The following is a 14,538-nucleotide window of genomic DNA, read 5'->3' as shown; positions in this document are numbered from 1 at the left end:
TGAACCTCTTTCATCAGCTCGGCTTGGTTCTCTAGAATGGAGCTCATCACACGGGACATTTCCATTTGTCAAACGATTCCACAAATTAGCGCTGAGAATACTCACGTGAAAATTAAACAGCAGCCTTTGGTTCATTGTCTTTTCTAGAGGGAGGCAACTTCTCCATGCTGTCTGTGGTGCCAAAGCTGTCACTTTCATATGCAGCGATGCTAATTTGAAGTCTTAGTGCTTTGTTAATTATCATTAATTATACCCCACTTGATGATCTCATCTTTAATTTGTTAATTATCATCAATCTTATTCGAGGGATTGATTTCTATTTTGTGCTGCAAATGAAGTGAAGTAAATCCAAAGACAATTGAAAAAGATAGAAGAAACTGAGACTAAATTATGTAAGTTCAGGATTAAATACTAAAAAAGACTTAATTTTAATTAAATAAAATTTACATAATTTTTATGGCCTTTTTTGTGGAAGTCAAAAATTGTTAAAGATTGAGGATTGGACCTTCTTAAAACAGAGTAAATGGTATTCAATTAACTGTCCTTTGTTAATTGCTACAAATAAAATTTCAATACGAGGGTTCCTCATATCTCCATGAATAGACTTCTGAAATGAATAAATGAAGAGGAACCATCTATCATAACCCAAGAAAACTATATATTAAATCAAAGCAAAATATAGAGCTTCTTCATGCATGGATGCCTTCACCATTTGACATAGTCCCAAAGTAAACAAATAAATGAAGGTTTTAAATCAATGCTAACACATTTCAGATTAAGTTCCTCCTAATTTTCCTCTCGATTTGACAAAAACAGTAATCATTTATATTTAATCTTCCATGTGGGTCAGACATTATTGATCTTTTTCTCCTCCCTTTTAAAAAGAAGTGGGAGTAGTTAGCTAGCCCGCACTATAATAGCATATGTGAGAAAATTGGTGGAAAAAGAAGGCACAGGGAAAGTAGCTTCTGCTTTTACTTTCACCCAAAAGCACGCAGCCCTAACTTTTGACAAAATAATTTTTGAATATTTAATTTAATAATAAATATATGTATTTTTATTAAAATAATTAGGTATGAATTAATTCTCTTTTCTCCATGTAAAAAAATCATTTGACAAAAGAAACGCGGAATAAATATTTTATAATGTGATAACGCATAATCTCATTTCTTAGTGAGATAATAACGGGTAAATATTGTTAAATGAACAATAATTATGAATAATACATGATTAATTTCTTACATTATGATTTCTCATTATTTTTACAACTCTAGAGACAGCTAGCTAGGCTCAAAAAGATTCATTTCTTACACTACGTTTTCTCGTATTAGAGTTCTGTCTTTCATTTTTTTAATCTAAATAGAAATGATATATGATTCTCCTTATCATTTAATTTATTTAGTGTATGAGTGAATAAGAGTGTTTTGCATTTGGTTCGAGTTTTAGACTTTTTTAACAATTTTTACATCAAAAAGAGAAACTTATTAGATTTGTCTATTTATTTGTCACTAATATTTTTGACCATATTATTGATTTTTATTTAATCTTCTAAGTCGGCCATATTATTGATTTTTATTTAATCTTCTAAGTCGGCCATATTATTGATTTTTTTTTAAAAATATATACTACAATCATGTCCACTAATAGTGCATAAAATAATAATACTTGGAACATGTTTCATGTTAGCTTAGCTTCCTCCAAATTTACTCTTGGCTTCACAAAAACTGGTATTCTTTTTAATTTAATCCTCTATTTTGGTTATATTGTTGATTTTTTTTTTAAAAAAAAGAAGTGGGAGTAGCTTGGAAGACGTTTCGTGTTAGCTTCCTCCAAATTTCCTCTCAGTTTCACAAAAACTAGTATTCTTTTTAATTTAATATTCTATGTTGACCATAATATTGATTTTAAAAAAAAAATATATATAAAGTGGGAGCAGCCCACACTACAATCATGACCACTAACGGTATATAAAATAATCGTACTTGGAAAATGTTTCATGTTAGCTTTCTCCAAATTTCCTTTTGGTTTCACAAGAGCTTGTATTCTTTTTAATTTAATCTTCTATTTTGGCCATATTATCTTTAAAAAAAAAAAAAAGAAATGGGAGTAGCCCGCACTACAATCATGATCACTAATGGGTATAAAATAATAATACTTGGAACATGTTTCATGTTAGCTTAGCTTCCTCCAAATTTCCTTCGGTTTGACAAAAACTAGTTTTTTTTTTTTAATTTAATCTTCTATTTTGACCATATTATTANATGATCACTAATGGGTATAAAATAATAATACTTGGAACATGTTTCATGTTAGCTTAGCTTCCTCCAAATTTCCTTCGGTTTGCAAAAACTTAGTTTTTTTTTTTTAATTTAATCTTCTATTTTGACCATATTATTATTTAAAAAAAAAAAACAAATGGAAGTAGCCCGCACTACAATCATGATCACTAATGTTGTATAAAATAATAATACTTGGAACATGTTTCATGTTAGCTTAGCTTCCTCCAAATTTCCTCTCGGTTTCACAGAACACAATATTCTTTTTTAAAAGAAGTGGGAGTAGCCCCACTCTACACTAAGCATACATGATATAGTTTGTGGCAAAGAAATACAAGGAAAAATGGTTTGGCTTTTGCATTAGTAAAAAAACATGCTTAGAGCCCTAACTTTTTCTAAAAGAATATCCAAACTTTTGGCTTAACATTAAATATATGTATTTCAAAGAGTTAGGTTTGAGTTTCTTTCAAATAAAACAAATTATTTGATAAAAGAAATACGAAATAGATCTTTCATGACACAAGAATGTAATTTGATTTTTTGATGGTACGATAATGCGTAAATATCATTTAATGAACAATAATCATGAAAAATATAATATAATTAAAAAATATTGTACATTATGATTTCTCATTCTTTGACAAGTGTAATTTATATGAAGATCCTATCTGCAGGTTACAAATTGTAAAAGATAAGATAGTAGTGACATAGTAAAAATGCTCAAGCAATTTTGCTTGCTATCTCTCTATTCTCGGCTCAAGACTCAGATTGAGTTTCCTTGTAGTAGCTAAAATTCAGGATGTGATTTATATTGTACCGCCTCAAGGAATGTATGAATTAATGCTTGAATCAACAAAAAATAATATATGCTTCCTATCATTTAATTTATTAGAATATGAATGAATAAGAGTTTTTTGAGATTTGGTTGTAAGAGTTTTTAGACTCTGTTAACAATTTTTACACAAAAAAAAAAAAAGAAAATCATTTAGTTTCGTCTTCTATTGTTTATTATACGTGTGAATACTTGGGCAATGAAATTGAGATACTCTATTGGATAGCCTATTAATTAACTATATTCAACTTTAAAATGTTATTTTTCTTTACTTATTATATAGTTAGTTGTCCATGTCTAGTGGAAAATGTAGGAGGTCGTTGGTTAACTTAAGCTGGAAGTATATATTTCTTGTTATCTTTGCTACCTTTCTCTTCTAAATAATTTGCTTATCCAAAGAAAAAAAAAAACAAACAAAAGATTAAAGAAAGAGGCAACTTGTGAATGGTACATGGGAATTGCTTATCCAGAAGATTAAACAAAAGATTCAAGGGCAGAATTTCCACATTGTTTTGTGTTATTGAAGCTTTGGGTTTTTGCTTAATTTGTGCTGCAAATAAAGTAAATCCAAAGGCAATTGAGTTATTCAATGATACATGGGAATCATAAATATTGACTAAAGTTTATATAATTAATTATGCACATGCACATGCACATGGGAAGCCCCCTATGTGCTCCCCATGCGAGGCAACTTCTCCGTGCTGTCTGTGTTGCCAAAGCTGTCACTTTCAGGACTTTTTGGTTTAGGTATATATAATTAATTAACGCCAGCCGGAGTTACCACGATGAAAGTAAGATCTGGAATTAGATAAAGAAAATAAACTAAAATATTTATATTTGTTTCTATATCTTAACGTAAATTAATATCCGTGTTACTAATAAAATATGTTAATATATAAGCATATTGTTTAAAAATTTTGATTCAATTTATTCATAATTAAGATCCACAAGTAATTATCATTAATTTAATATTTTTTTATTCACTATAGTTATATCATTATTGCTGTGATTTTTTAATAATATTATTATGTAATAATTACATAAATATTTTAAATGAATTATACATAAAACATCTCCCTGGGATTAATGATTTGGATCATGGGATTGTACCAAATCAGTTGGCCTTTCTCAGTCTTGATATAAAACAATTCTTTCTTCTTTTATCTTTTTCCTAATGTTGGGTTTTGTACTTGACCCTAACAAAGAATACCCGGATTTGTCATTTCTGCTCCCTTCTTTCTTTCTCTCCCAACCGCCTGTGTCTTGTCAATTTAGGCAAGTTCAAGTACCCAGCTACAGCTGATACTGTAAGCTTTGAGATGAATTAATGTATCAGTCTTTTTTCAATGATGTATAGCTTTGAAATTGATTACTGGCATTTTGATATGTTATATAATCATATCATACCATTTAAGCTTTATATGTTATGTTGTAGGCCTTAATGCTTACTAGTTTCTTCTCTCCTCCCCCTTTGATTGACTAGGTCCTTGTAGAAATGGTTCCTTTGCATCTAATTATGGGTGATTTCTTGAGATGAATCATGAGTATCACTTCATCTCCTCTTCATTCCTAGTGAGGCAATGTCTCTTTGTGTTTTCAAGACTCTTGATTGATCTTTTTCGTTGCTTTTTCCTGTAATAGCAGTGGGAGTAGCCCACACTACAATAGCATACACCACAAAATTGGAGGGAAAGAAGTTACAAAGAAAAGAGCTTTTTCTTTTGCATTCACCATTTAGATTCTAATTTTTTTTTTAAAAAAACCTGAATATTTAATTTAATGATAAATATATGTAATTATATTACTTTGAAGTGGTTCATTACAAAAACTACCTAGTAACTGCCATTAAGCTAGATGAGGACTTGGTTTCCCTAATCTCACCTTAGTTGGCGTATAAAACACAAGTGTTAAGCTAATCATATGCCAAAAATAATTGTGTGTTTATCCAAAGACAAATATATGTAACTTTAAATGTAAATCGTAATATTTTTACAAAAGAAATTAATAAATTCAGTGATGATATATAATACTTATTAATTATGCTACAGTTTTTCTGTTCTATGACTTTAACCCATTTGGCTGTTTTTCTTCTGGGTTGGTGCATTATTAATAGCTTGAACATAAATTAACAAACCTATTCTTAAAAGGGAAGATACGAGAAGATCCACATTCAAGCCATCATGTTTTGAAATTTCTACCGGCAAACATTGCCTCATTTTTGCCAAGTTATTCTGTAGGCTTCAATTTAATGCTTATGTTGGTGCAGAGGATAAGAAATAATATTTCATTCTATCTTATTTTTGCAGCCTTTCTCTTCTAAATTATTTGCTTATCCTAAACAAAGAAAGAGGCAACTTGTGTTGGTAGCAAATTCAATTCTACGATTAACGCATAATTTCAATTTTTAATGATATGATAATGGTAAATATCATTAAATGAATAATTAAGGATTTAAATAAACATTAAGTGCTTAAGATTTGGTGCTAATAACAAAAAATTTACTGGACATACATATATCTTCTTGAACTCGGAACATGCTTCATGTTAGCTTCCTCTATATTTCCTCTCAGCTTGACAAAAACAGTAATCATTTTATTAAATCTTTTATGCACTGATTTTTTTTTTTTTTTTAGTTTTTAAAAGATGTGGGTGTAGACAACACCCACATCTTGTCCAATGTCAAATAGACAACACGCTTTCATACCTTTTGATAAGGAGAAATAGAAATACGGAAACCCAAAAAAAATAAGGAGAAAAGAATACTTATAGTAGAAACAGGCGGATCAGTTTAAAATCCTAGAAAAGAGAAGTAACTTGAATCAGCAAGAGCAAATGGCAGAGGCTATTGTGTCCTTAGCTATTGAAAGAATATCGGATTTGCTCATTCATGAAGCTGTTTTCCTGCATGGAGTTCGTGAGGAAGTGGAAGGCCTCAAGGCTGAACTGCAGCGGATGAAGAGCTCCTTGATTGATGCGGACAGGAAGCAAGACCAAGATGAGCTTACCTGCACTTTGGTGAGTCAAATAAGAGATCTTGCTTATGAAGCAGAAGACGTTATTGACGACTTCATTCTTCAAGTCGCACATCAAGGAGGCTTTCGTGGATTCATCAAGAGATTCACCAAGCCTTCTCGTCTGCACAAAATCGGGGTGGAGGTCAAAGCAATCCAGACTAAGCTTGAAAGCATTTCTAAGAATCTTCTGGCTTATAATCGGATATCTGGAGCAGAGGGGTCTCGCTCTGTTTTCGAGATGCAGCAGGGGTTAAGGAGAACATATTCACATGTTGAAGAAGAGGATGTTGTTAGCTTGGAGGGCATCACAAGGCATGTTTTGAAGCAGTTGATGACAGAAGAAGATAGACTTCATGTCGTTGTTTCGGTAGTCGGCATGGGGGGCATTGGTAAGACCACTCTTGCAAGAAAAGTATATAATCATATGGATGTGAAACGACATTTTGATTGTTGTGCCTGGGCTTTTATATCTCAACAATGTAGGCCAACAGAAGTTTTGCAAGATCTCCTCATAAAACTTCTCCCTCGAGAGCAAGATGATGATAAACTGGTAGAGACCCAGTTGGTGAAAAAGCTTTATGATGGCTTGAAAGAAAAACGATATTTGATAGTGTTGGATGATATTTGGAAAAGCGACGATTGGGATAAATTTAAACCTGCTTTTCCAAAAGGGAAAAAGGGGAGCAAAATTTTATTCACAACACGCCACAAGAACGTGGCGGTACATGCTGATCCTTGCAGCTCCCCAACTGAACTTTCATTTCTTACAGATGATGAAAGTTGGAAGCTTTTTAGAATGAAAGCATTCCCAGAAAACAAGACAGAGTCTCATGTTTGTCCAGAAGCATTGGAAATGCCAGGAAGAGAGATGGTGAAAAGATGTGGAGGTCTACCTTTGGCAATTGCTGTGTTGGGAGGCTTGCTAGCAACCAAAAAGACAAGGGCTGAGTGGGAGATGGTCCAGAGAAACATCAACGCACGCTTAAACAATTTCCCACTACAAGATGATTATGGTAAAGTGAATGGGATTTTGAGTTTAAGTTACACTGAGTTGCCTTTTCATTTAAAACCGTGCTTCTTATATCTTGGCCATTATCCAGAAGATTGGGAGATCTCAAAAAGGGAACTCATTCGATTATGGATTGCTGAAGGTTTCATTTCACCATCATGGGAAAGCGGGGAAATGTTGATGGAGGATGTAGCTGAACAATTCCTGGAACAGCTAATAAATAGATGTTTGGTTCAAGTTGGTAAGAGAGACCATACAGGAGTAGGTGTAAAAACATGTCACGTACATGATCTCTTGAGGGACTTGTGAGTGAAAAAAGCTCAAGAGGAGAATTTCTTAAAAATTATTCAGCCACCATTGAACGAAAGTGATGGTAATTCTCTTCATGTGACTTTGACAGCATCTATGGCACGAAGAATTGCTATTCATCCTAGCAAAAGGTATGTTTCATTGAAAGGAAAACATTCAAATTTACGCACTCTTTTGCTCTTTCAGAACGAAGAATTGATAAAATTGCACATTTCAAAATGCAATGATTTCAAATTTTTAAGAGTATTAAATCTTGTGAGAAATGATGTGTGGCCCGAGTGGAATGTGTCAAGTGAAATTGGTAATCTACATCATCTAAGGTATTTGAAGTTAAGATTTGGTGGAACCATCATCTTGCCACGGTCTATTGGCAAGTTGAAGAATTTACACACTTTATACCTCATAAATGAAGTACCAAGAATTCCTGATGTTTTATTCAAGTTGAGACGCTTGAGGCATATCGTAGTAGGCAATCTACTTATATATGTGCCTTTGTTGCTGAGGGATACTTTAAAAAATATTGAGACTTTAAAGTACATAGGGAGCAAGAATTTAATTGAAAATAATGCAGTGCTCGACTTGACTAATATTCGGAGTTTAAGAATAAGTTTTGAGAGATCAAAAGATGTGGAGCCTATCCTAAAAGCACTGATTAAATCACAACGCCTTGGGTCATTGTACTTGTGGTTAAAGGATTCAATCCCATACCCAAACTTGGAACCCCTTTCTCATTGCCATCACCTATCAAAACTATTCTTAAGAGGGAAGATACAAGAAGATCCACATTCAAGCCATCATAGTTTGAGATTTCTGCCGGCAAACATTGTCAAGTTGACTTTGTGGGATTGTGAGATGAAGCAGGATCCAATGGCTGTATTGGGAAAGCTGCCTCATTTGAGGACTCTTTTCTTTGAGAGTTTCTCATATGTGGGAACAAAAATGGTTTGCTCTGCTAACGAGTTTCTTCAACTTGATTATCTTGGTATTGGGCCGTTAAAAGAGTTAGAAGAGTGGCAGATAGAAAAAGGCGCAATGCCACGTCTCCGGAGTTTAGAGCTGTTAAAGTTTTCAAATTTGAGGAGTTTTCCAGAAGGGTTGAAGTATATTACTGCTCTCCAAGAAATGATATTATTGGAAATGAAGAGGTCATTGGTAGAGAGGATTCAAGTGATAGATGGGAGAGAAGGAGAGGATTTCTCCAATGTGCGCCACATACCCTCCATCCAAGTAATGGGTACGGAGGAAGATTGAAACCTCTAATTTTGCAATTTCAAATCCTCAAGTCAAAGTAGTTGGAGGTGAGTTAGTTATTTATATGATAATCTTTTTGGTTTTGATTTGGGTCTATCCTTTCATAAGAGATGATGCCATTTTCTTCTTGGTGTAGGTAAATCTAATTGGCTCAGAAATGTACTATGCCAATAAAAGCAAAATGGGGGATCACTTGGATTTGCTTTTTGATTGTTTGAAAGTTTAATTTGTATTTTTACAAATGAATTGCTGTGAGTTTGAATGAACCAATTGTTAACAAATTTTAGATTTTCACAAGTGAAGATTATCCAATTGTTTGCTAGCACTTTAAGGGCAAAAGCTACTTAAAGTTCTATTTTCTGAAGTTGTTCCTATTTGTTCCACTCTCAATGAGACAGCAAGAGGGCTCGGTGAAACTGGAAATTCTAAGAAAGCGGATTGTCAACTCTTTCTTGTTAGATATGGGATTCCTACCTCCTACCTTATGAGATAAGGTATAGGAAGAGTCTTTGCTTTTCTGCTTCTTTGCTGCATAAATTATGTTAAAATTGTTACCATATGAGTGCGCAAAATAAGATGATGGAAGGGAAAAAAATATTAGCAGAAGGATTCGTATAAAATTTATGTAATCTGTTACGCAAGGAACTCGATGTACAGAGACAACTCTGCTAGAAATTAGCCGCTTCATTTTTCAATTAACTGATAAGCATTTCTATATATGTGTCAAAGACCAATCTCTTAGCCTCACATTTGCAAATTTGTGTAGACACCCGTTATCCTTCCCCAAATAAAAAATAAATAATAAATAACAAATAAAAATTAAAATATATAAAAAAAAAAAGAAGAAGAGGCTGGAAGCATGCTTGGCCTTTATCGTCAACAATCCACAAAGCATTGAATGCTCCTTGAGCAGCCGGATTTGGGGTCACTTCCGGTGGATTTTCTTTGACTTGAAGGCTTCTGATTATCCAAAATTTTGGACAATGCCACGTCTTTGTCTTTGCTACCTTTCTCTTCTAAATAATTTGCTTATCCAAAGAAAAAAAAAACAAACAAAAGATTAAAGAAAGAGGCAAGTTGTGAATGATACATGGGAATTGCTTATCCAGAAGATTAAACAAAAGATTCAAGGCCAGAACTTCCACGTTGTTTTGTGTTATTGAAGCTTTGGGTTTTTGCTTAATTTGTGCTGCAAATAAAGTAAATCCAAATGCAATTGAGTTATTTAATGATACATGGGAATCATAAATATTGACTAAAGTTTATATAATTAATTATGCACATGCACATGCACATGGGAAGCTCCCTATGTGCTCCCCATGTGAGGCAACTTCTCCGTGCTGTCTGTGTTGCCAAAGCTGTCACTTTCTGGGCTTGTTGGTTTTGGTATATATAATTAATTAACGCCAGGCAGAGCTACCACGATGAAGGTAAGATCTGGAATTAGATAAAGATAATAAACTAAAATATTTATATTTGTTTCGATATCTTAACGTAAATTAATATTCATGTTATTAATAAAATATGTTAATATATAATCATATTGTTTAAAAAATATGATCCAATGTATTCATAATAAAGATCCATTAGTAATTATCATTAGTTTAATATTTTTGTTTTTATTCACTATAGTCATATCATTATTGCTGTAATTTTTTAATAATATTATTATGTGATAAATTACATAAATATTTTGAATGAATTATACAAAAAACACCTCCCTGAGATTAATGAATTGGATCATGGGATGGTACCGGATCAGCTGGCCTTTCTCAGTCTTGATATAAAACAATTCTTTCTTCTTTTATCTTTTTCTTAATGTTGGGTTTTATACTCGACCCTATCAAAGAAAACCCTGCTTTGTCATTTCTCCTCCCTTCTTTCTCTCTCTCCCAGCGCCTGTGTCTAGTCAATTTAGGCAAGTTCAAGTACCCAGCTACAGCTAATACTGAGATCCTTGAAAAGAGAAGAGTACTTTGAATCAACAGCAAAAATGGAAGAGGCTATTGTGTCCTTAGCTATTGAAAGAATATCCGATTTACTCATTCAGGAAGCTGTTTTCCTGCTTGGAGTTCGTGACGAAGTGGAGGGCCTCAAGGCTGAACTTGAGCGGATGAAGAGCTCCTTGAAGGATGCGGACAAAAAGCCAGACCAAAATGAGCTTACCCGCACTTTGGTGAGACAAATCAGTGATCTTGCTTATGAAGCAGAAGATGTTATTGACTCCTTCATTCTTCAAGTAGCACATCGAGGAGGCTTTCATGGAATAATCGAGAGATTCACCAAGCCTTTTCATCTGCACAAAATCGGGGTGAAGGTCAAAGCAATCCAGACTAAGCTTGAAGGTCTTTCTAAGGCTCTTCCAGCTTATAATCAGATATCTGGTGGAGAGGGGTCTAGCTCTATTTTCGAGATGCAGCAGCGGTTAAGGAGAACATATACACATGTTGAGGAAGAGGATGTCGTTAGCTTGCAAGGTATCACAAATGAGGTTTTGGCTCAGCTGATGACAGAAGCAGATAGACCTCATGTCGTTGTTTCGATAGTCGGCATGGGGGGCATTGGTAAGACCACTCTTGCAAAAAAAGTATACAAGCATATTGATGTGAGACAATCTTTTGATTGTTTTGCATGGGCTTTTATATCTCGACAATGTATGCCAAGAGAAGTTTTGCATGATCTCCTCATAAAACTTCTCACTCCTTCTAAAGAAGAAAGGAAGCTAATTGATAAACTGCAAGAGAACGAGTTGATGGAAAAGGTTTATAATTTGTTGAAAGAAAAACGATTCTTGGTGGTCTTTGATGATATTTGGAGAAACGAGCATTGGAATATTCTCAAGCCTGCTTTTCCACGAGGAAAAAGGGGAAGCAAAATTTTATTTACAACACGCCACAAGGAAGTGGCCTTACATGCTGATCCTTGCAACTTCCCAATAGAGCTTCCACTCCTTACAGATGATGAAAGTTGGAAACTTTTTAGAATGAAGGCATTCCCAGGAAACAGGACAGAGTTTCATACTTGCTTAGAAGAATTGGAGATGCTAGGAAGAAAAATGGTAAAAAAATGTGGAGGTCTACCTTTGGCAATTGCTACGTTGGGAGGCTTGCTAGCAACAAAAAGGTCACGAGCTCAGTGGGAGATGGTTCACAAAAATATCAATGCACACTTAAACAAGTTTCAACAACAAGATCATCATTATGGTGGAGTGAATGGGATTTTGGCTTTAAGCTACAATGAATTGCCATTTCATTTAAAACCTTGCTTCCTATATCTTGGCCATTATCCAGAAGATTGGGAGATCTCAAAAAAGGAACTCATTCAATTATGGATTGCTGAAGGTTTCATTTCACCATCATGGGAAAGCAGGGGAATGCTAATGGAAGATGTAGCTGAACAATATTTAGAAGAGCTAATAGATAGATGTTTGGTTCAAGTTGGAAAGAGGGACCATACAGGAACAGGTGTGAAAACATGTCGCATACATGATCTCTTGAAGGACTTGTGCGTGCTAAAAGCTCAAGAGGAGAATTTCTTGGAAATTATTCAGCCATCATTGATCGATAATGATAGTACTTCTCTTTACGTGACTTTGACAGCATCAATGGCACGAAGAGTTGCTATTCATCCTAGCAAAAGGTACGTTTCTTTGAAAGGAAAGCATCCAAACTTACGTACTCTTTTGCTCTTTCAGAACGAAGAATTGATAAAATTTCACATTTCAAAATGCAATGATTTCAAATTCTTAAGGGTGTTGAATCTGTTAAGAAATGATGTGTCCGAATGGCATGTGCCAAGTGAAATTGGTAATTTACATCATTTGAGGTATTTGAAGTTAGAATCTTCAGAAATCATCTTGCCACGGTCTATTGGCAAGTTGAAGAGTTTACACACTTTATACCTCCCAAATGCTAATGTAAGAATTCCTAATATTTTATTCAAGTTGAGACGTTTAAGGCATATTGTATTAGGTGCTGTATTTACAAGACATGTGCCTTTGCTGCTAAGAGATACTTTAAGAAATATCGAGACTTTAAAGTACATAAGGGTCATGACTTTAATTGAAAATAATGCAGTGCTCGACTTGACTAATATTCGGAGTTTAGGAATAACTTTTGAGAGATCAAAAGATGTGGAGCCTTTCCTAAGAGCATTGATCGAATCACACCGCCTTTCGTCATTGTTCATTGATTTTGAGGATTCAACCACATGTTCAAACTTGGAACCCCTTTCTCAGTGCAATCACCTCTCAAAACTATACTTAAGCGGAGAGATACAAGAAGATCCGCATTTGAGCCATCATGTTTTGAATTTTCTACCAGCAAACATCGTCAAGTTAACTTTGTTGTTTTCTAAGATGAACCAGGATCCAATGGTTGTATTGGGAAAGCTGCCTAATTTGAGGATTCTTAAATTACTTTCGAATTCATATGAGGGGAGTAAAATGGTTTGCTCTGCCAATGACTTTCTTCAACTTGAATTTCTTGATATTTGGCTTTTATCCGAATTAGAAGAGTGGCAGATAGGGGAAGGCGCAATGCCACGTCTCCAGAGTTTAAATCTTCTGGCGCTTCATAATTTGAGGATGTTTCCAGAAGGGTTGAGGTATATTACTGCTCTTCAAGAAATGAAATTAAAATACTTTAGGAGGCCATTGGTAGAGAGGATTCAAGTCATAGACGGAAGAGAAGGAGAGGATTTCTCTAAAGTGCGCCACATACCCTCCATCCAAATAAGTGATACGCTGGAAGATTGAAAACTCTAATTTTGCAATTTCAAATCCTCAACTCAAAGTTGTTGCAGGTGAGTTACATATTTCTATGGTAATGTTTTTTTTGTTTTGATTTGGATCTATCCTTTTCTTAGGAGATGATGCCATTTTCTTCTTGGTGTAGGTAAATCTAATCGGCATTGAAATACATTTAGTGCCAATAAGGTGGCGACTTGATAGGAGGTGAGGTTGGATACATAATTTCCAAGGATTATGAGGTGATCAAGTCCTCTGCTTTTTGGTTTTCAATGGGATGATTCAAACTTCTCTCTGGTTTCATTCGGCTTTGTTTGCTTGGTGATGCCACGGTTGTTGTGATGTTTACTATTGGCTGATTTCCTCTTTTGATTGGTTTGGACATTTTTGCTTTGGAGCTGCCGTGGTGTCTTTGTGTTGTTGTTTTTGGAGCATCTCCCTGGTTCTGTTTCTCTGTGATGTTGGTTAAGGAAATGTTATGAACCTGGTGGTGTGCTGCTTGTGTTCCTTGTTGATGATGTCTTTGTCTCGGGTGTTTTCTGGTTGAGCGTTTTGGATGAATGAGGCTCTTTGTCTTTTCTTTTTATGAATTGTGAGAGCGTGTAAGTGTTGAAGGTTCCTCATATCTCCATGAATTGATTATTGAAATGAATAAATTAAGAGGAACCATCATAACCCAAGAAAACTATGAAATCAAAGCAAAACATAAAACTCCTACTTCATGGATGCCTTCACCATTTCACATGGAACCCAAGTAGAAAAATAATTAAGGTTTTATCCTTTATTTTCATTTTGTGTGTTGCTCTTAATCTTAAAACTTAATAGTAAAATTATGTACCAAAAAGTTTGTGCCCATATTTTAAATTATTGAGATAATACTATAATATACTTTTATCAAATAATTTTAAAGAGTTGGATTCAAATCTTCTCTTCTTTTACTATCTTACCAAAAGGAGTAGGCAAGCAATGTAATAAAAATAAACAATTTGGGTTTGGGTACAATAGGTGGGGACTTGATATGAGCCGAGGTTGGATGCCTTATTTGATCACGAAATGCAACCGTGTTAATAAGAGCAACAAGGGGGCAGCTTAATTTGCTT

At 34.2% G+C, this 14,538-nt stretch overlaps 1 protein-coding gene and 1 pseudogene across 1 annotated transcript; both read left to right on the top strand.

Annotated features, from left to right (window-relative positions):
- LOC18586015 lies at positions 5,778-8,993 on the top strand (annotated as a pseudogene).
- On the top strand, positions 10,685-14,052 carry LOC18586014 (probable disease resistance protein At1g58602). The gene is made up of 2 exons (XM_018129387.1): positions 10,685-13,494; positions 13,587-14,052. The coding sequence occupies exon 1, from the start codon at positions 10,685-10,687 to the stop codon at positions 13,445-13,447; it is 2,763 nt and encodes a 920-aa protein (XP_017984876.1). The 3' UTR covers positions 13,448-13,494; positions 13,587-14,052.

Source organism: Theobroma cacao, chromosome 10, assembly GCF_000208745.1.
Source record: "Theobroma cacao cultivar B97-61/B2 chromosome 10, Criollo_cocoa_genome_V2, whole genome shotgun sequence".
Taxonomy (NCBI): Eukaryota; Viridiplantae; Streptophyta; class Magnoliopsida; order Malvales; family Malvaceae; genus Theobroma; species Theobroma cacao.
Note: the sequence above shows the minus strand (reverse complement) of the source record. Positions and strands in the feature narration are given on the sequence as shown.

Coding starts and splice junctions, on each gene's coding strand:
- LOC18586014 (XM_018129387.1), top strand. CDS start 10,685: ATGGAAGAGGCTATTGTGTCCTTAGCTATTGAAAGAATATCCGATTTA.